Source organism: Pseudorca crassidens, chromosome 10, assembly GCF_039906515.1.
Source record: "Pseudorca crassidens isolate mPseCra1 chromosome 10, mPseCra1.hap1, whole genome shotgun sequence".
Lineage (NCBI taxonomy): Eukaryota > Metazoa > Chordata > Mammalia > Artiodactyla > Delphinidae > Pseudorca > Pseudorca crassidens.
The window spans coordinates 33,565,214-33,586,648 of record NC_090305.1 but is presented as its reverse complement, the minus strand read 5'-3'; the positions used below and the strand labels follow the sequence as shown (position 1 = coordinate 33,586,648).

Genomic DNA, 21,435 nt, shown 5'->3' with positions numbered 1-21,435 from the left:
GAGCAGGCGCCGGGGAGGAACGTCCCTCCGCCTCCTGCCCTGCTCCGGACTGGACTCCTCACCGTCTGCCCAGGGGCCTCTACCAGGCCATGCCCTCGCGCCGTCCTCCCCGCCCACGCACCGGGAGACAGGTGCTGCGGGCGCCGCCGCTCGCCGGGAAATGCGAGCTACCCGGACAGGTAAGAGGCTGCGGCTGCGACCCGGCCCCGCCCCGCGGCTGCCGCCGCCGCCGCCGCCGCCCCGCCGGCCCGCCGCCCGACTCCCCCGGCCGCATTCCTGCCGCCTCCTTCCACAACTGGCCATTGTTGGCGGGGGCCCGGTGGGCCCGGGACCTCGCCCAGCCCACGCCCAGCCGCGGAGACGACCCGCCCCCTCCCCCGGGTCGCCTCCCGGCCCCCCTCCTCCACCCCTCGTCCCCCGGGGAAGGGAGGGGGCAGGCCAGTTCCCAGCTTCTCAGGAGGTGCGTGACCACGTCGATCCGGAACTTCGGAAACGACTCTTGCGCCCAGCACTGGGGAAGTGGCTGGACACAGCGCGCGCGCTGAAGGGTTCTAGGGGCCCTCAGAAATGTGGGCCAGGCATCTTCCATGCCTGTAAGGAAATGCCCATAAGAAAAAAAGGTAAAAGCAATAAATAAAAAAACTAAAAAAGCAAAAAACTAGTGTCCCGATCTGATGACTAGGGCGGAAAGTATCCTCATTGACAGAGCTCCAAAGAGCATGTAGGATGACTAAATCTTGGCATTTTTTTTTAAACACCAAATTCATTTTCTTTTCTCTGTGAAGCTAAGTGAATATATATTTTACTAGTCTTTCAGATGTTTCAGGATGAAAAGTTGAAGGGAAAATATCTGGTACAAAGAGCAGTGCCACCCCAACTGTCTGGGAGAAAGAGGAGGAGAAATGCAGCCGGGGTTCTGATTGGGTAGCTCAGGGGAAACACTCTATCTGTGACTTGATCGCCCCCCACCCAGCCTTTCACCCCTGCTGCCCAGAAAGCATCCAAATCTAACTAGAAATATAGTTGAATTACAACATTATATTAGTTTCAGGTGTACAACATAGTGATTTAATATTTTATAGATTATATACCATTTAAAGTTATCATAAAATATTGGCTATATTCCCTGTCCTGCACAATATGTCCTTGTAGATTTTTTATTTTATACATAGTAGTTTGTGCCTCTTAATTCTCTACTCCTATTTTGTCCTTTCCTTCCTTCTCCCACCTCCACTAGTTTGTTCTCTATGAGTCTGTTTCTGTTGTGTTATATTCATTCAGTTTATTTTTTAGATTCCACAAATAAGTGTTAGCAGTCAGTATTTGCTTTCTCTGTCTGACTTATTTTAATAAGAATAATACCCTCTAGGCCCATCCATGTTGTTGCAGATGGTAGGATTTCATTATTTTTATGGCTGAGTAGGATTCCATTGTGTGTGTGTGTATATGTATATACACATTTATATGTATATATGTAAATGAAATATCTTCTGTATCCATTCATCTGTTGATAGACACTTAGCTTGCCTCCATATCTTGGCTATTGTAAATAATGCTGCTGTGAACTTTGGGGTGCATGTATCTTTTGAATTAGTTTTTTCATTTTCTTCGGATATATACCCAGGAGTGGAATTGCTGGATCATATAGTAGTTCTTTTTTTTTTTTTTTGAGGACCCTCCATACTGTTTTCCATAGTGGCTGCACCAGTTTACATTCCCACCAACGGTGTACAAGGGGTCCCTTTCATCCTCTAAGTGGATGTAATTTCTAAAAACTCCAGGTGGGTCAAGCCCACAGAGGTTCAGTTCATTCTCCAGGGAGATGAGCTGTGAACCTTTAAGTTGCTTCAAGTTCTATACTAGCTAGGCTGGGGGTGGCTGTCCACCAGGGGAGGTCCCATCAGATGAGGACCCGGGAGACTGTGTGAAAGATGCAGAGAGTAGGGGAGAGTCAGTCCAAGGGGTTAGATTTGGATGCTTTCTGGGCAGCAGGGGTGAAAGGCTGGGTGGGGGGTGATCAAGTCACAGATAGAGTGTTTCCCCTGAGCTACCCAATCAGAACCCCCGCTGCATTTCTCCTCCTCTTTCTGACAGTTGGGGTGACACTGCTCTTTGTACCAGATATTTTCCCTTCAACTTTTCATCCTGAAACATCTGAAAGACGAGTAAAATGACCACCTGTACTCACACACACACACACCACACACACTTTTCATTTTCTTTTTACTGACAGTTGAAAGGTGTGGATACCATGGCATATCTCCCCACACCCACCACTACTTCAGTATCCACTGCCTAAGAATAAGGACATTCTCCTAAATGACCTCAATATGGTTATCACACTTGATAAATTTAACATCGATACACTAACGTCTGAAATATACTCCACATTAAAAATTTCCCAATTATCCCCCCAAGATGTCATTTTAGTTTTGATTTTTTTCCAGTCCACAGTCCAATCAAGATTCACAGATTGCATTTGCTCGTCATGTTCCTTTAATCTCTTAATTTAGGGAAGTCCCCTGCTTTTGTTCGTTTTTCACGACAGTAACATTTTTGAAAAGTCCCCCCGGTGTCAAGGGACAGGATGAGAAGGGCCCTCAAGTCTTGTGGCTGTGAGGTCATTGTTTTCCCACCAGGAAGGGAGGGACTGAGGAACAGATTGGGGGACAGAGCATCTTTAAAAACACTCGTGTTTCTCAAATGTTCTTGGTTGGTGACACGCCTGTGGTCAACCTTGTCCTACCCCACCCACTCCTGTGGCACTCCTGTTCATTCAAGGAGTATTTGTGGAGGCTGTCCCAGTTGCCTGGTGCCGTGCTCAGGGTTTGTGATAACTGGGGTTAGAAGAGAATTATAGAAGTCTTATTTCTACCACGGAGGATCTTAGGGTCTCATCAGGAAGCTGGGTTTACATGATTCAAGGTGGCGGACCATGATGACCAAGTACAGAACAGTGACTGCTGTCACTAATACACACACAACAGGAATTCGGAGGAGGGGAGTGCTCAAGACACTCAGGCATGAGACAGGGGCTTCCTTCTAGGAGACCTCTGAGGTACGAGGCCCCTCCCACCTTGGGTTGCTCCTGGGCTCTTAACCCTGAACCACCCCAGCAGAGCCACCATCCAGTGGCTCCATTCATGTACAACGTCCACCATATAATTAATATTCTTGAGAACCGCTGTGTGCCCAGCTCTGGGCTGTGAAAGATCCAGAGAAATCAAAGATGGTTTCTGAGTTCAAGTTGCTTTAGTCTATTTGGGGAGACAGGGAGAGACACATGGAGAGATGAAGGGTGGGGAGGCCAATGATGAGGGGGAGACTAACAAAAGGAGGAGCAGTCAGGGTGGGCTGGAGGATCAGGGCGGGGGGGGCATGTAGGAGGAGCAAAAACTTTTGCAGGGACTTAGGATAGTGGAGCTGGGAATTGGGGGATGGGAGAGAGGTCACAGCAAGGTTGGCCAGGGTATGATGGGCTTAAAAAGGCCAGCTGGTAAAATCGGAAACAACCCAGACTGTCCAGCTAACAATGACTGGTTAAATGAATTATGGCATATTCACACAATGGAATAATAATGCAACTCTAAAAATGAATGAGTCAGCCGACTGTGTCCAGTTATCTACAAGATAAACTGATAAACTGTTAACAAAACCGTGTCTGTGTGTGTTTGTGTGTGTGTGTGTGTGTGTGTGTGTGTTACCATTTGGGGCAGGATAAGTGTGATCATATTTGCTTGTATTTGCACAGAGAAACTATGGAAAGATACATAAGAAACTAGTAAAAGTAGTTACTGGGGGGAAGTGGGGGGAACTGGGCAAATGGAGTGGGAGGGAGAATTTTCACTGAACACCTTTTTACAGTTTCTAATTTTCAAACCATGGTAAATATATTTGCTGTTTAAAAATTAAAGAAAAGGGGCTTCCCTGGTGGCACAGTGGTTGGGAGTCCGCCTGCCGATGCAGGGGACGCGGGTTCATGCCCCGGTCCGGGGGGATCCCACATGCCGCGGAGCGGTTGGGCCCGTGAGCCATGGCCGCTGAGCCTGCGCGTCCGGAGCCTGTGCTCCACAGCGGGAGGGGCCGCAGCAGTGAGAGGCCCGCGTACCGCAAAAAAATATATATATATTATAAAAGTAAAAATTAAAGAAAAAAATAACTCAGCAGGAGAGTTTAGTCTAGAAGTGTGGACCACCACGAACCAGCAGCCTCTGCATCATCTGGGATCTTACTAGAAATGTAGGATCTCTGGCTCCATTCCAGACGTTGGGTAACCTCTCTGGGTCTCCTCCTGTTCTTCTGTAAAACAGGCTATTAATTTAAGGCCGTTATGAGATTCAGTGATCTGTTGCATTAAGGTACCCAGCAGAGGATCTGTACTTTAACAAGACCCCCAAGTGATTCAAGAGCATGTGAAGGTTTGAGAAGCTCAGGCCTAGAGTCAGTGGTTACCAGACAATGGAGCAGGCAAGGGTGACTGGTGGTAACAGCTGTGTATAAGGATCATCTAGCAGCTGGATGAAGGGCCAGGAGAAGGAGAAAGTGTAGGCTGAGGGGCTAAGAGAGGCTGAGTAATTGATCGGTTAATTGGTTAATCAGTTGGTATTGATTCAAGCAGGAGGGGATGTGGACACCATGCCGGTGGTAGAAACAGAAAGTAAAGTTGTTAGTTTGTGGGACATTTCTTAGGAAGAAAGGAAGGGCTTGGTAAACAGCTCGCATATAGGGAAGTAGAAAAAACGACAAGAACTCTGACCCTGTTTCCTCATCTGTAACATGGGAGTAATAACAGTACCCCCATCTGAGGGTTGTTAAGAAGATTAAGTGAGATAAAGGATGTGAAGTGCTGGCACAGGGCCTGGCACCCAGGGGCCACTCCCCAAGTGTTTGTTCATTTCTCCTCCTTCTGGTCCCCTTGCTTTTGGGGTTAGTTTTGGTTGGGGATGGAGGGAAGGGGGGAACGAGAGTGACCCACGAACACCAGAAGGGTTGGAGGCTGCTGAGTCCGGACAGCAGGGCTCTCCCTGCCCTTACACCACCCATTTCACCCCGATTCCACTCCCATGTTGGTGCGTGAGGGGTGGGCAGCTTTGGAGGCTGAGTTCTCTGGAGCAGGCTTGGGGCCTGATTCTCTGTCCAGCTCAGCCTCCCAGACCATTGCAGCCCCGCTCCATCTAATGACAACACCTCACACCTGCTCCCCCAGGAAAAGAAACAGCCAAAAGCCCAATCCTGTGATTAAATCTCGGCTCAGCAATGACTTAGTCACCTCCAAGAGCCAACTTCACTGGCCGGCTCTGGAATGTGGGGTGGGATGAGGGCCTGGCAGGTGCAGCCTCCCCAGAGACCCAGCCAGGCCTTTGTTAGAGCTGTGGTCTCTCCTCCAACAAAGCCAAACACTCCTGGCTGGGGGAGTGCACTCTGAGTGGGGGGAAGGCAGGCTGAGAGACCCTGAGAGTCACCTCATTCCCCGACCCATGTCTCTGCGGCTAGCTCTGCCGGGGCAAAAGTCAAACCTCCCGTCATGCCAACTCCCACATGCCACTGAGCTGCAGCTCACCTCGTCCAGCCCCGTGTTCCAGGCTGGAGACACCTTCTACCAGACCAGCTCCTGAAACTGTCCCCTTCAGCCTGCAGGGCAGGGTGGGCTTCAATCCCCCCCAACCTCGGCCTTCCTCTGGGCTGGGCAGGTGCCAGGATATGTGATCAGGCTGAGAGAAAGTCTGGCTGGTGTGGAATCCTACATCCTGAGAAGGGGGTCAGGGTCATTACCTGGTGCCTAAGAGTGTGAGGATCCAAGGTCCAGCCCTGGGTAGGGAGTGGTGTGTTAGGGGGTGCTGGGGAGAGACTCATTTCCCTTTGTAACCGTGGGCTCTGTGGATGGGACCATGGCATAGTGGGAATGACCCTTGCTGGGGAATAGGTTTGAATCCTGACTGTGCCGTTTAGCAAGGGTGTGACCTTGGCTGAGTTACCACCTCCCTCTCTGAGCCTCAGTTTGTTCATCTGTAAAACAGGGGCTATTAATGCAGGTTTTTATGAGATTCAACGAGATAAAGGGTTAAGATGCCCAACAGAGTCTTGACTCATGGTGATTCCTTAGGACCTACGTGCTCCTGCCCTGGTTCCCTACCCTGACTTTGGGCATGGAGATGCTAAACAGAGAAGAGCAAAGACAGAACAGAGGCCCTGAGAGTCTGCACAAGAGCAGTACCAATTCTACAAAGAACCTCAAGAAGGAACATTACACCGGGGCCCAGGAGACAGGGTGGGGCAGGTGTCTACAAGGTTACCTCGAAGGCCAGACCAAAACATCCCACTGTAAAACACATCCCACCATCTGAAATCATGTGTCTATGTTTAAAAAAAAAGATTGTTAAGTACAAAAGCAAAAACCAAATTTCATGTAGATTGTGACTACAGGTAGATAAAGTGTATTTGTGAATGGCCAGGGGTTAGCAGGAAACAAGACTGTGGAGATGGCTCAGGGGGAATGCCAGGATTACCTGTGGGATTTTTACTTTTCAGTAATGTGCTCTGTTGGTAGATCATTTGTTTTAACTTAAAATTCTACAAATAATAAAGAACATAATTTAGCACAGAATACATTTTCTTTTTTAAAAGACCACTGGATGGGGGTGGGGGTGGTGTGTGGAGATGTGGAGTCTAGTGGCTCTTCTGCCCCTAACCTCCCGTGAGACCATGGAGCCTTCCTGAGCCTCAGTCTCTCCATCTGTAAAATGGGATGGCGGGCTCCAATACTCAGGTGTAGTTTCTCATCTCGTTAAAGTGCTCATTGGCTTGCAGAGCAGAGGCAGAACAGCATATGAGGCTGTCTGGCCCTCCTGTATAGGGCGTCTCTGAGGAAAGTGAGGTGAGCACTGGGATACAGGAAGCATTTCCTGGGCATGGCTGTCTCCTCTGCACCAGTCCTGTGCTCTGGTGTGGGAGGTCTAGCCTTCAAGATCAGTCCCTACCCTCTAGGAATCAGCACAGCCCTGCAACACTTTTCACTTGTTCTGGAGACCAACACTTGAACAGGGACTTTGAGCCCTGGGTGCGTTTCCATGCGACCTCTCCTGGGTCCAGCTTTTGTGTGTGTGTGTGTCTGTGTGTGTGTGTGTGTCCCTGAGACCTGGAAGGATCAGCAGCTGCAACTGCCATTCACTGAGCATCTTTTCTGTGTCAGACACGGGGGCCGAGTGTATTACGTGCATTAAGCCACTACCATCAAGTCAGCCCTGCAAGGAAGGGACAATACACCCATTTTATGGATGGAGAAAAGAAGATTTCAAATGACATCTACTCATACTCTATGACCAGTCAATTCTGTCTTAGGAGTAGGCCCCAGAGAAACCTTCACCCTGGTCCATAAAGGGACATGGATGTGATGTCATTGCAATGCTGTTTGTGGGGATGGGGAACTGGAGACACCTGGGTGGAGAAGGGATACACAGCATTTGGAAGCAAGTAACTAGATAGCAACACAGATGGATCTTAAAAAACAGAATGTAGCGATCAAAGTAAACAACAGAATGAGATCTAAAACACACAAAACCACTTACGTAAATGAACACTACTTGCACACAAAACAATATATATTTTGCAAACACATATGAACAAGAAGATACTCATTAAGCACATTTGAATGGTTGCCTCTGGTGGGGGTGGGTGGAGAGCATGGCTGGAGACTGGGGATAAAGAGGGAAAATTAATACAAGAGAGGAGGACTTCATGGACCAGTGGTGATATTGCACCATGAAGTGAGCTGTAGGAATAATTCAGCCACCTGTACTTGAAGTCCAGCAAGGGAAACTCAAGTAAGGATCAGAGAGGTTAAGTAATTTGTCCAAATCACACAGCAGGTAAGGAGGAGTAGAGAGGATGCTTAAATAAGCAGGCTACCTCTAAGTAGCCTGCAAGGCAGTAGCAGGACCCTGAAAACCACATGCCTGCACCTCAACAGCAGAGGTGTGTGTGTGGCAAGGGGTGGGGGTGGTCTCTGGATCTTCCTGGGCTCCACAAGTCAGCCCTGAGTCTCACTAGCTCTCCCCATCCTTCCCAAACACCCACTGAGCGCTGTGGGGTACAGATCACCGTCCTCACCTTCCAGGAATTTTTTTTTTTTTTTGCGGTACGCAGGCCCCTCACTGTTGTGGCCTCTCCCATTGCGGAACACAGGCTCCGGACGCTCAGGCTCAGCGGCCATGGCTCACGGGCCCAGCTGCTCCGCGGCATGTGGGATCTTCCCGGACCGGGGCACGCACCCGTGTTCCCTGCATCGGCAGGCGGACTCTCAACCACTGCGCCACCAGGGAAGCCCACCTTCCGGGAATTTTGATGAGGAATAAAATGATCTCACGCTGGGAGTGCAGCAGAGAAGTCAGAAAGGGTGGGCTTCCAGGAGACAGGACTGATTCCGTGCTGTCTGTGGCTTAGAAATGATGATAACAATATAACTCAGCACCTACCATGCAGCAGGCCCTGCTCCAAGCTCCCGTTCCCTCGTTCCCACCCTCTCCCAAGCAAGATATCATCTGCCCAGAGCCTTGGAGATCCCCGAACAGAGGCTCTGGCAGGGCTGCTCTTCCTCCCCTTCCTCCCTGCCTGCCTCCACTCCTGGCCTCTCCCAGAGTCCTCAGAAATTAGGGGTCATTACCATCAGGGCTCACACCTGATGGTCATTACCTCAGATCGCACAATCTGAGCAGAGCGCACAAGTCATCCACACCTCAACCCCCAATCTGCCTGTGGGTCCCAAAGTCTACCCCGTGCCCGACAGTCAGTGCTATTCCAGGAAGGAAACAAGCCCTGGGCCCAGCCCAAGCCAGTGGGCTGAGGGCAGGAAGTCGCCAGCTTACTTGGCCTCTGCCACCCTGGGCCTCCACCTTTCCTCCCCCACTGACCCAGGGAGAAGCCCAGGGCACTCCTGCATTTCTGACACATTCCTGGAAGGCGCCCACCAAGTCTGGTGTTGGGGAGACGGGACCCTAAGGAGGTGTGTGTGGGGAGGGGTCAGGTTTTGAAGATGGGGAGAGGACAGCCCATTCAGCCATTTACCCCTCAAAGCAATTACCCACCCAAACATAATAAAAACTAATAGTTATTGAGTGTTCACTCTGTGCCAGGTACTGTCTTAAGTGTTCTGCCCAACTCTATTAGTTAGGGACCTTTAGCCCAACCATTCTACAGATGAGCAAACAGAAGTACAGAGAGGTCAATTACTTGCCCAATGTCACACAACTGGTGAAATGGTAGAGCCAGGATTCAAGCTCAGAAAGTCTGGCTCCTGGGCCTGCAATCCCATCCTCTATACCACAGCAACCCACCATCGATCCACTCATTGACCATCTGCCCATCCACTCAGCCATGGCCACCCCACCCAGCCACCTGTCTACTCACCTATCCATCCATCCCTTCATCTCCTAACCCCCTGTTTGAAGTGGTCCAGGAAAGGGAACAGCAAATATTGAATACAAAGGCTTAGAGGGGAGAGAGCAGGGCATTTAAAAAATACATTTATATACACATTTATTTAGGCTGCACCAGGTCTTAGTTGTGGCACGTGGAATCTTCGTTGCGGTACGTGGAATCTTCGTTGCGGTATGCGGGATCTTCAGTTGCCATGCAGGATCTTCTGGTTGTGGCATGTGAACTCTTAGTTGCGGCATGCATGCGGGATCTAGTTCCTCCACTAGGGATTGAACCTGGGCTCCCTGCATTGGGAGCGCAGACTCTTACCCACTGGACCACCAGGGAAGTCCCAGGGCATGTTTAAGAAAGTATCTACTGCATAGAGTGAGGGAAAAGATAACAAGAGATGAGACTAAGAAGGTGACCAGGGCTCCAATCAGGAGGGTCTGCCCATCCACCATCTATCCACCTGCCCACATCCATCCACCTGCCCATCCACTCTCCCACTCCTTTGTCTGTCCATCCATGGGTTCATGTGTCCATCCATCATCCATCCATCCACCCATCCATTCATCCACCCATCCTTCATCTCTGTACTTTTTTTTTGTTTTTTTGCGGTACACGGGCCTCTCACTGTTGTGGCCTCTCCCGTTGTGGAGCACAGGCTCCGGACGCACAGGCTCAGCGGCCATGGCTCATGGGCCCAGCCACTCTGTGGCATGTGGGATCTTCCCGGACCGGGGCACGAACCCGTGTCCCCTGCATTGGCAGGCGGACTCCCAACCACTGCGCCACCAGGGAAGCCCCATCTCTGTACTTTAGAAGGCAGATAGAAAGAGAGGAAGAAAGGGAATGGAGAGTTGGCTGGGTACATTTATTCCCCGTCAGTGATTTCTTGTGAAATTATGAGAAACATGAGGGTTCCTGGAGGAATATTAGGACTGCTGGAGGCACCTGAATAACTAGGATGCTTTCCTCCTCTCTCCACTCACCCCACTACCCACAGCTCAAAGGTCCTGGGAATTGTGGGAAGAAGGAAGTGCAGAGTGAGTCAGTATCAAGGTTGTAAGACCCATCCAGACCTTGAAACTTCAGCCCTCAGCCCTGCCCCTGTATCTCCTTAGGAAGATAGAAGGAATTGTGTTGTCAAAGAGGGGTCACAATGCCCCCAGCCCCATATAATTCTCCCTAACTTGGCATCCCAGTACCCTCTCAAGAGTCCCTGAAAACCTCTGGAGCCCCTGGGCACCAGAAATTCCATCTGTTCACCAAGGAAGGCCCTGGTCAAGGATGTCCCAGGTAGGATGACATCACAGTGTTGGATTAGTGCAGCCCAAGGTCACAAGAAGTTTGATTGGCAGAAAGGAGCATGAAGGCCCCAGCCAGGCCCACCTGTGAGGCTGGGAGCTAAAGGCCTCTTACAAAAGGCTTAGGTGCCAGTGACACTGCCTGACTCTTGTTCCCCAACTGTGGAGCTGTCACTGTCTCCCGGGAGGAGGGGGAGGCAGGCAGGAGTGGGCTACCATCAATTCCTCTGGTTCCTGCCCCTTCACTTCCCCGAGAGGCTTCCTGGACTGTTAGTTTGCACGGCCCCAACTCCTAGGCAAACTTGTGACACGTAATAATGCTGGCAAACGTTTACTGAGTGCTGAAGAGGTCTAGGTACCTTGCTGAGAATATCTCATTAATTCACGGTAACCCTATGAGATAGATTCTCTTGTTATTCCCACTTCATAGATGGGAAAACAGGCACAGGGGGAATTCCCTGGTGGTCCAGTGGTTAAGACTCCATGCTTCCACTGCAGTGGGCACGGGTTCGATCCCTGGTTGGGGAACCAAGATCCTGCACTCTGTGCGGTGTGGCCAAAAAAAAAAAAAAAATTTGCGGAAGAGCTGGTACCCAGTGGGTGGTGGAGCTGGAATTTAAATTCCAGGCCGTCCTGCTACAGGGCCTCCTGAGGGAGCTGAGACCCCCGCTAGGCCTTCCCATTGACTCCCTTCAAAGTCCCCCTTGTCCCCACCGCAGGCAAATATGTGCTCATAAAGGTTCAGGGGAGTGTGTCGACACCTCGGTGTAGGAGCCGGACGAGGCTGATGATAATTACCATTTGCTTTTACAGCTCCCGAGACTCATCACCCCCGCCCCCCGCCACACCACAAGCTGGTGCAGTAGATAGCCTTATTAGCCCCATTTTGCAGATGAGGCAAGTAAAACTCAAAGAGGTTCAGCGACTTGCCCAAGGATGCCTGACCTGTAAGGGCAGAGTCCGGTCCTGAGCTCAGCCTTCAAACTTCAAAGACCAGGCACATTTGCAGTACCGGTGCCCTGGGAGCCTTCACCAGCTGCCTCACCCAATGCTGTTGGCACTTTCTTTTTTTTTTTTTTTTTTGCGGTACGCGGACCTCTCACTGTTGTGGCCTCTCCTGTTGCGGAGCACAGGTTCCAGACGCGCAGGCTCAGCGGCCATGGCTCACGGGCCCAGCCGCTCTGCGGCATGTGGGATCTTCCCGGACCGGGGCACGAAGCCGTGTCCCCTGCGTCGGCAGGCGGACTCTCAACCACTGTGCCACCAGGGAAGTCCTGTTGGCACTTTCACAGGGCACAGGCCTTCCCTGAAAAAGCGAGGTGTTAATGGTGGAGTGTCAGGCATGGGCTAGGCCAGCAGATGGGCAGGGGACCTGAAGTATTTGGGCGGACAGACATATCACAATGAGGTCTTCTTGCCCTATTCAGAAAGTGGCACCCTTGAGTCTCTCTCTTCCCCATTCTACATCCTGGTACAAGGGGAAAACATACACACTGTATATCTAAAAGGCCTTGGTGGAAGTCATAGCGGGAGGGGGTCAGATTCCTTCTTTTGGCTCTAACTCAAAACCCAATTGAAACAGGGTAGTGCGATTCAGAAGGGAGGGAAGGGGCTGGTGGGACCCTCTCCTTACCCTTTAAGCTTCATTGCCCCACCCCCCATCCCCCATAGAACAGGAGGAATGGGAGGCTTAAGGCTGCAGGAAGCAGATAGGGGAGATGGGGATCTTCCTTCAACCTCTAAACCCGTTTTCTCAACCTTGGCACTCACTACTGACCTTGTGAGCCGATCATTCCTTGTGGGGGCAGGGGTGGGGATGTGTGGCTGTGTGCTGACCTGTGCAGTGTGGGATGTTTAGCAGAGTCCTGGCCTCTAGACACCAGTAGCACCCCCCCCCCCGTAGTGACCACCAAAAATGTCTCCCGGCATTGCCAAATGTCCCCTGGGAGGGGGGAATACACCCAGTTTTGAACCACTTCTCTAAGTCACACACACACACACACACACACACACACACACACACACACACTTGACAGGGAGGACCTCCTGAGAGGGGAGGAGATGGTTAAATGAAACCAGATGTTAACCTGGAAAATATGCAGTCTGGCCCCACCCTCCCTCCTGGGCTGGCCGGATGGGGTGTTCTCAGCCCTCTGAGCTTAGTCACCTGGAGCCTGGCTGGGCCCCCAGAAGGGGCAGGGCAAGGCTGGGACTGCCTGGGCCTCCCCCCCCCTCCCTCCCCCTCCCTCCCCCCTCCTCCCCCCTCCCTCCCCCCTCCCCCCATCCACCTCCTCTTCCACTCCCCCTCCACCTCCTCTTCCACTCCCCCTCCTCCTCCTTTCTCTCTTCCTCCTCCCTCTCCCCTTCCCTAGGGCTGTCCCTCTGCCCCGGTTTCTGTGTGGGTCTAGTCCCTGGATGTCCTGGGGGTCCTGGGTCCCCCTAACCAGGGCCCCAAGTGTAGGGGCAGCAGCAGCAGCTGGGGCATAACTGACGGGAGACCCAGGGCCTGGGCTGGGGTAGAGAGGGAGGGGAAGGTTCAAATCCCGGTTCCTGCACTAACTGGTCACTAGTCGTGCGACTTCTTCAAGGTTCTTACACGCCACTCACTAACTGTGTGAACTTAGGCAAAGTTTAGATTCCTCTGAGCCTCAGTTTCTGCATTTGAAATATGGGAGTAACATCTCAAAATGGCTCTTCTGGGTTTTTGCAGAGCTCAGTGGTTAGCACTTGGTAGATTCTCAATCCTGTTAGCAAAGAGCGTTGCCCTTCCCCCTGTAGGAAGATCCCCCCCGACCAACTCTTCTGAAAGCACATGCCTCTGTCACCCCTCACACCAGCTCCCGAGCCTCAGGTGCAGGGTCCAGGTGGCCAAGACTGCTGGGGAGCAGGGGCTGGTAGGGGGTGGGGCCTCTGCAGTTCCTTCACCTCTGTGGCCACAGGATGAGCCTTCCCGGGGTGTCAGGAGGACCAGAACCTCAGAATCATGCTTTTTTTTGGGGTGTGTGTGCTGTGTTGGGTCCTGTTGCTGCGTGCGGGCTTTCTCTAGTTGTGGCGAGTGGGAGCTACTCTTCGTTCTGGTGCACGGTGTTCTCATTGCGGTGGCTTCTCTTGTTTTGGAGCATGGGCTCTAGGCGCGCGGGCTTCAGTAGTTGAAGCATGCAGGCTCAGTAGTTGTGGCGCAGGGGCTTAGTTGCTCCACGGTATGTGGGATCTTCCTGGGTCAGGGCTCGAACCTGTGTCCCCTGCATTGGCAGGCAAATTCTTAACCACTGCGCCACCAGGGAAGTCCCCAGAATCATGCTTAACATGGAAAAAACCCAAGTCACTTCTGTGGCCCAGGTAAGGAAAATTCTGCAGGGCCAGTCCGTCAGCCTCAACACTGAGGATAAAGAAATTGTCATGGACTCTATAGCAGTGATTCTCACTGCCCTCAGGAGGCACTGGCAATGGGAGAGACATTCTTGGCTGTCACAATTGGGAGGGGGGGCTACTGGCATCTAGTGGGAAGAGGCCAGAGCTGATGCTAAACATACTTCATTGAAGGACAGCCCCACAGCAAAGATTTATCCAGCCCAAAGTGTCAGTGGTGCCGAGACCTGGGAACCCTGCTGCCCAGGGTTTCATATTTGTGTTCATGTGTGTAGTGTCTCTGTTACTTCCACACCCAGAGCCTGGTTCACAAGAGGAGCTCAGGAATCGTTTTGCACGAAAGGATGGAGCAACTGCTGTCACATCCTCAGCTGCACTAAGAGCGAATTCATAGAATAAACCTCACATTCGCGGTGTGTCATCCTGTCCGTGCAGGGTCCACAGACCCGGAACCAAAATCCAGCATTCAAAACCCCGAGTGTCCCTGCCAAACTGAGGCGCTGGGCTGCCCTCTCTCACCAGTGAGCCTGAGGGCTGGGGAGGGGCCACCCTGACTGCTCGCCTGCCGCCCAGCACCCCTGGCAAGGGCTCAGCAAGGTGACAGAATGAGGACAGAAATGCATCGGCAGGCCCTGCCCCACAGAGCTGTGGATACGGCAGTACACGCTGTGGAGTACAGGGTGTGGTCCCTGGGGTCAGCCAGGCCTGGGTTCCCGCTGCAGCCTGGCTCCTTACCAGCCACGTGACCCTAAACACGGGAATAACCTCCTTATTTCAGTTTTCTCAATTACAAATGGGGCTAATAATATACCTTCCTTAAAGGGTTAATGTGAGGAGTCACTTAAAGAGTTTGGCGCAGTGCTCATAAATGGCGGTGAAAAACGATCGTTGATTATCACTGTCATACCTCATTTCCGGTGCTTGCCCCTCTGCTTGTAATCCTGCGTCCCAAGGCTGAGCCTGGACGAGTCTGGGAAGACTGCTGATGGCTTGTGCACTCATCCCTCTCTCCAGCTTATCTCTGTGCCAGCACTGGGTTAAGCCCCAGGGACGCAGGTGAATAGGATGTGGTCCTGACCGCTGGGAGCAGTTTACGGGCTGTTGGGACATTAGCAAGAGCCCGGAAGGACCACAATTTGGGATTAAGATGAGGCAAGCACGGCACCTAGGGCGCAAAATATTGTAAGGAAACACCCACCGTGCCCTTGCACGAGTCCGAGTGTGAGTACCTCCTTAAAATGTACACCCTTGCCTCACCCTAGTCCCAGCCCAGCAAAGGACCACATCCCAAGAGGAGGGCCTGACGGCACAGAGGAGGGTGAGATGGGGGCAGAGACTGCAGCACCTGAGGCTTCCTGGAGGAGGTGTCATGAGGGCTGCTGGCTTGGAAGGATAGGGAGAATTTTGAAGTGCAAAGCTGAGGGCATGTATACTGCTGGGTAGGAAATTATGGGAGCAGAGACTGCCTTGGAGAAAAGCCCTGGGCAAGTTTGAGCTGGGCAAGTAGTTTGTAAATTAAATGCGAAAGAATGTACATTATGACTTGGGTATAGGGGGTTTCTTTTGTAAGAAGGCAGGGGTTCAGCTTCTAGTAGCTGTGCAGCTAGGGATTCCCTCCCAGTTCCCTGGGGCCTCAGCAGAGAGAAGATGGGTTCCCCTGAGATTTGTAGCCTGGGGGAGTGGGACAGAGCCGCCTGACACTCAGGCGTCTCATCCTTTGGGTTGGACCGTCACGGCTATGAAGATCCCTAGTGAAGGGTATCCAGTAGCTGGGAGATCGTGTGGGGAGTTCAAAGGTAAGTACGACGATTCGGTCACAGGATGGCCAAGGTGTGTGGTGGACAGAGGAGCCAATAAATGTCAGTACCATGTGATAAAGGTGGCCATGGGGCCCTCCTAGGAGGGTGGACCTCCATACCCAATCAACCGAGAGTGGTTAAGTAGAGCAGGCATTGTTGGGTAGGAGACACACTCTGTAACAATGAGAGGTGTTCTGGAATAGAATGGGCTGGCTGGCTGCTGGGAAGGCCAGCAACCTCTTACTGGAATCCAATTATGTTGAACCAATAGTTATCGAGTGCTCACTCAATGCCTTGGCCTGGAGTACGAGAAGGAATAGGATTTTAGAGGCTGCTATGTCAAGGGTAAGGGTAAGAGAGCACTGCTTTTTAAGGGGCTCAGGGCTGAACAGGAAAGAGTTTCCCTGATGGGTGGGAGTGAGGGCACACTAGTCTGGGGGGACAGCCTGAGCTAAGACGTGACCCCTGGAAGGACCAGATGTGACCAGGAAGTCACAGGCAGACCGTGACTGAATACAGGATTGGGGGAGCCCTGTCCTTACAGGTCTTGCCTTCCAGGGTGGGGGCCTTGGCTTTTACTTTCTGGGCAGCAGAGAGCAAAAGATGCTTTGAGGACAAGCCATACGTTCTGGCCATTAATATAGAAAGATTAATTCGGTGTGAGTGTGAAGTGCAGGCTGAAAAGGCAAGAGATGAGGAAGCAGAAGCCTTGGTAGAAAGCTGGAGTAACCCTGTGGGAGAGGGGATGGATGCCTGATGGAGCGGTGGCAGAGGACAGGGAGAGGAGGATGTGGGGGACATTGATGGACAGACTGGATGCATGGGAAAGGAGTTCCCTGGTGGCCTAGTGGTTGGTTCAATCCCTGGTTGGGGACCTAAGATCCTGCAAGCCTGGCGGTGTAGCCAAAAAACAAAAAACAAAAAACGACTGGATGCAGGGGGAACGGGCAGGGGCTGGGGGCGGTTTGAGGAATAACTCCCAGGTTCACAGCCTCTGAGCTGGCCTATGTCTTTAAGAAGCAAACTGAGGTCTGTAGAAGCAGGGTCAGGTCAGTGGACCTTGAAGGCCTTTCCCTACCTGGAGGTGTCTGGCTCCAGGGCCAGCAGAGCTCCAGGGCGGCTCTGTGGGCTTCTGACCAGTGCCTCTGTCCCCTCCCTCCTGCCTCTGGCCCTCGCGGTCAAAGTCCCGGTGTCCGATGCTCCAGCTCTCCCCTTCTTTCCTTCCTCCCAGGACTCACAGAAACCCTCAGTACTCAGCCATGGGCCGAAGATGCCATCAGGCAAAAAGGTGAAGGCTCCACGCTGTCCCCTGTCCAGGTCGTGGAAGCAGGACCATGAACAGACTCTGGCGGAGGCCTATGTGCCGGTGGTGGTGGACCCCAGGGGGCAGAACCCGAACAAGCTCAGGTTCAATTTCTACACCTCCCAGTACTCCAACACCCTGAACCCCTTCTACACCTTGCAGAAGCCTACCTGCGGCTCCCCGTACCGCCGGGACACCGACCACACCCGCAAGCGCTTCGACGTGCCTCCTGCCAACCCGGTCTTGTGGCGCTCGTAGACCTGTGCCAGTCAGAAGCCCCCTACCCTGCACCCTCACCCCCATGATCCCGGGTCCCAGAGGGGAAGGGCTGCTCCCTCCTGGAGGAGCAGAAAGTGTCTGGGCTAGGACAGCTGTGCCCTGCCCACTGTCAACAATGGCAAAGGAGGTCTCACTTCTCAGCAGCAATTAAAGTTTGTCCTGCCTTTCCCTGGCATCTGAATGGGTGGCCGTGGGTGGGTAGACTGAGGCCACAGGGGTATCGTAAGCAATGTTATGTCCAGAGGTGCCTGAAGACTTGGAAAGACTTGATTCTCATCACCTCACCCCAAGAGTAACCCCAACTCCCCCTCCAGAGCCTGAGTCCCAAGCAAAGTCCATACTGGCCACGCCCTCCCCGTGGCCCAGGCTTGGCAAGCCATCCAACAACAAGAAAGAGATACATCAACTGACCATGACAGGGGGTTGGAGCAGCCCCTGGAGAATGGGGAAGTCCTGTAGGGAGCAAACCCGGTCTCCAGGGGGCCTCCTCTCCAGCCCTAGTTTTACATAAAACCGCCTCTTCTGACTTGTAATTTGTTGGCGAGGGATGGATTTCCCATCTCAAGTCTCACCTCTGGTCCAGCAGAACTGACTCTGAGGTGAGGTAGGCCATGGGCCATGGTTCATGGAGAAGAGGGATGAAGCCAGAGGGCACTTGACTCATGGCCTGACTGAGCTCTGGTCACTGCCACCCAGGCCTGGATCCAATGGCCTGCCGGCACCAGCTCAGACCAGCCTGTGACAGCTGACTGTGGACATCTCCCAACTCCTCAACCAGTGACTTCCTGCTGGTAGCTTGAAATCAGCCGTGGTGGAAGTGTTTACACCACGGAAACCAGCAAACACCTATAAAGTGGGGTTTCTTTTTTTCCAGAGAGTCAGTGGTTAAATTCACCACTGGGTGAATCCAACTGGTTTCATTTCTAGGATTCACATCTCCTTCTAGGTAGCGTGGCGTATTCAGTGGAGCATCCTTCTAGAGCACAAGAGGCTGGGGCTGGTGTGGGGTGAAGGGACAGGATGCTGAGGACCCAGACCAGCAGCCAGTGCTTGGCCAGGCTTCCCTGGATACCCTTCTTAAAAAGAAGATGGTAAGTGGAGAGAAAGGGCGAGAGGGCCTCCTGAATATCGCCTAACAGCGAAGAATCCAGTTTCTTCTGTGTGTTCGAGGTAGGCTGTCTTTCAAGGTAGAAGCTTTCCTCCAATGTCTGGTGATCCTAGGCTGGAAGCAGGCCATTTGACATCTGTGCCAAGTCTCTCCTGCCTGGTTGTCATTCAAGGAACCAGTGTGAGAAGGAGCTTGCGGGGGGGCGGGGGGGGTCTCACTTTTCATCAACAGACTTTCCCTTAACGTCCCGGTTTCCAGAGCGGCTCTTCTCTCTTCCTGAGCTGGACATAGAGGCTAGGGCCTCTCCAGTTCAAAACTCCAGAATAATCTTCCACCAGGGTCAGGAGATAGACGCCTGGAGATGTCAGTTCCGCTGCCTTGAGGAAGGCATCCGGGAAGCCAGTCGCTCCTGACACAAGCTTCCCACCGACCTCCTATTTCCCCCGCACCTGTCCTGCACCCCAGCCCCCAGGGCACCTTCTGCGCCCACCTCGCGGAGCCCGCGAAGCCCTGCGGCAGAAACAGGCTTTGTGTCTGTGCCAGCCTCCACGCCCTCCTGCCCTTGGACAGCACTCGGCTTTCACCTTTGCGCAGTCTGGTAAGACACCACTTGTCCGTCTGCCTTCTCTTGTCCAAAATTTTATTAGACCCTCTCATCTACTGTCTTCTTTTTCTTGGTCTCTGTGGATTTCTTTTGATAGCTTTTAGAAATGTATTGCCATTTCAGGGCGCTTTTGAAAAGAGGCAGAGATAACATGCAAGTTTTCAGTCTACATACAACCAAAAGTTATACCTCCTATCAATCATCCAACAGACACTGGGTGAACACCTAGTGCGGGCTGGGTCCTTGGGCTACAAAGATGAACAAGAATCACCTCTGCCCTCCCAGACCCGACAGCCTCGCTGGGCGGGGGCGGGGCCAGCATCTTCACTCCCCCAGCTGACGCCTCCTCCTCTCTCCTGGAGAAGGTCGTCGCCTTGAGGTTCACCTTGGTAGAGCAGCCTCCATGGACGCTTCCCGGGAACCTTCGGAGAAGCCGGCCCAGGTCCCAGGTCGGTCTGGGCGGAATAGTCCCAGGGGGCCAAGAACCTGTGCTCAGGGCTCTGTTGTGTTTCTGTGGAGGTGGCTAGTGGGCAGACGGGCAGCCTTGGAGGGGTTTGCCACCCCTCCCATCCCTTCTGGGCACGGCTTCTGCCTCTGCCCCTGCCCCACCTGCCTCCTCTCCATGGCATCATTCAGCCCGGTGGATCCTCTGACTCTGGCATGGCATCTGTCCCGGGAAGGAGTCCTGCGGACAGAGCAGCCAGGGGAGGCCACAGACCTCTCTCACGGGGCCACCACATGAGCTGTGTCCGCTCCGCCCCCCTGTGTCCCTCTTGTGTATTCACCTCTTCCTGGATGCCTCGCTGTGGATCCCAATCCTGCATGCCTTTGGGGGAAGGATGGAGAGCAGGACTGCTAAAGTCACCGAGCTCTGGGGTTGGGAAGCCGAGGGATTCCATTCCCATCCTGGGCTGGAGTCCGGAATGGCGCCCCACACCCGACGGGAGTGAGCTCCCTGTTGATGGAATTGCTCTGGGATTGCTCAAGCAGAGGGGCCACAGGGGAAGGTGCTGGACTGAGGGGCTTACAGGGGCCTCTAGCTCCAGTCAGGCTTTCCCCAGAGATTTAAAAACTTAGGCTAAAAGCAAGATGAGGAGGAGGAAAAACTTTGGTACCACCACTTAAAATGTTTGTGAACCTCAGAATGTGATTTTTCTGCCTCTAATTTCTCTCGTCTCCCGTGGAAATAACAACACCCACCCCACAGGGCTGCCATGAGCTTATTCATCGAGCTTAGCATGGTATCTTACACCTAATAGCTCCATCCTACGTTAGCTCTCTGTAATCCTTTCTTTAATCATGCATACATTCATTCATTCAGTAATGTTTTATTGAGCTTAAGCTCGTCAGTCAAATGTTATCTCAAAAAGGTAACTGGGGAGAGTTTAACGAGGGGACTATTCGCAGAGAAGCGGGCACATTAGGGGACTGGTGGTATGCCCAGGGGGTGGCACAGAGGGAGGCCCTTCTTACCCCTAAGCCTGAGGGGTAGAGGGAGGGGTTTTTGTCACAGGAGCTTGGAGACCTTCTGGCAGGAGCTGTAGCTGAAGGTCAAAGAAGACAACTGGGGCCCAAACTGTGACCCAGCAGGGAGGGAGGAGAACAGACACCAGCTTCTGTCTCTTTCCATCCTCCAGTCTCCTTCCAGTACTTCTCAATGGGCGAATCCAGACTGAAGCCAGAGGGCTGGGGAGCCCAGGTGATCCAGTCCACGGGGGTCAGCCTCCTGGCGCTCAGCACAGACCCAGAAAAGTGGAGAAGGAGTGGGGAGGGGCAAACCGAATAACCAGCACACAACCATGTGGAATCCGTGGTACTAGGTGCTGGGAGGTTTTGAGAAATGAGTAAGACAGTCGTCTCTACCCGGGGAACTTGCTGGATTCTTGAGGGCAGGTTGGCAATAAACAGCTGCTTATAATTCCAGAAAGAAATGAGTGTTGTGTCTATGTTATCGTAGAAGTGTGACTGTCATAGACTCTAAGGTGATGTCCAATGATCTCCACCTCCTGTTGGTCCTGCCTTTGTACAATCCCCTCCCTCTGTGACTTGCTTCTACTCTACAGAATATGGCAAAGCTGATGGGTGTCACTCCCTTGATTAGGTTCCATCATATAAAATTCCATTTTAGCAGATTAGAGGGAGATTCCTCTCACTGGCTTGACAAAATAAGCATCTGTGTTGAGGAGCCCATGTAACAAGGAAATGTGGGCAGCTTCTAGAAACTTTAGGCAGCCTCTAGGACCCGAGAGTGC

At 52.5% G+C, this 21,435-nt stretch overlaps 1 protein-coding gene across 2 annotated transcripts; it reads left to right on the top strand.

Annotated features, from left to right (window-relative positions):
- The first annotated feature begins 48 nt into the window (after positions 1-48).
- On the top strand, positions 49-21,068 carry CIMIP3 (ciliary microtubule inner protein 3). Of its 2 annotated transcripts, none has more exons than XM_067752977.1 (2): positions 49-179; positions 17,121-21,068. In XM_067752977.1, exons 1-2 carry the CDS (start codon positions 90-92, stop codon positions 17,448-17,450), a joined length of 420 nt encoding a protein of 139 aa, XP_067609078.1. In that variant the 5' UTR covers positions 49-89; the 3' UTR covers positions 17,451-21,068. The 2 variants fall into 2 exon arrangements, with proteins under 2 accessions (XP_067609078.1, XP_067609079.1); XM_067752978.1 differs by lacking the exon at positions 49-179 and adding an exon at positions 15,445-16,240.
- The last annotated feature ends 367 nt before the right edge of the window (positions 21,069-21,435 follow it).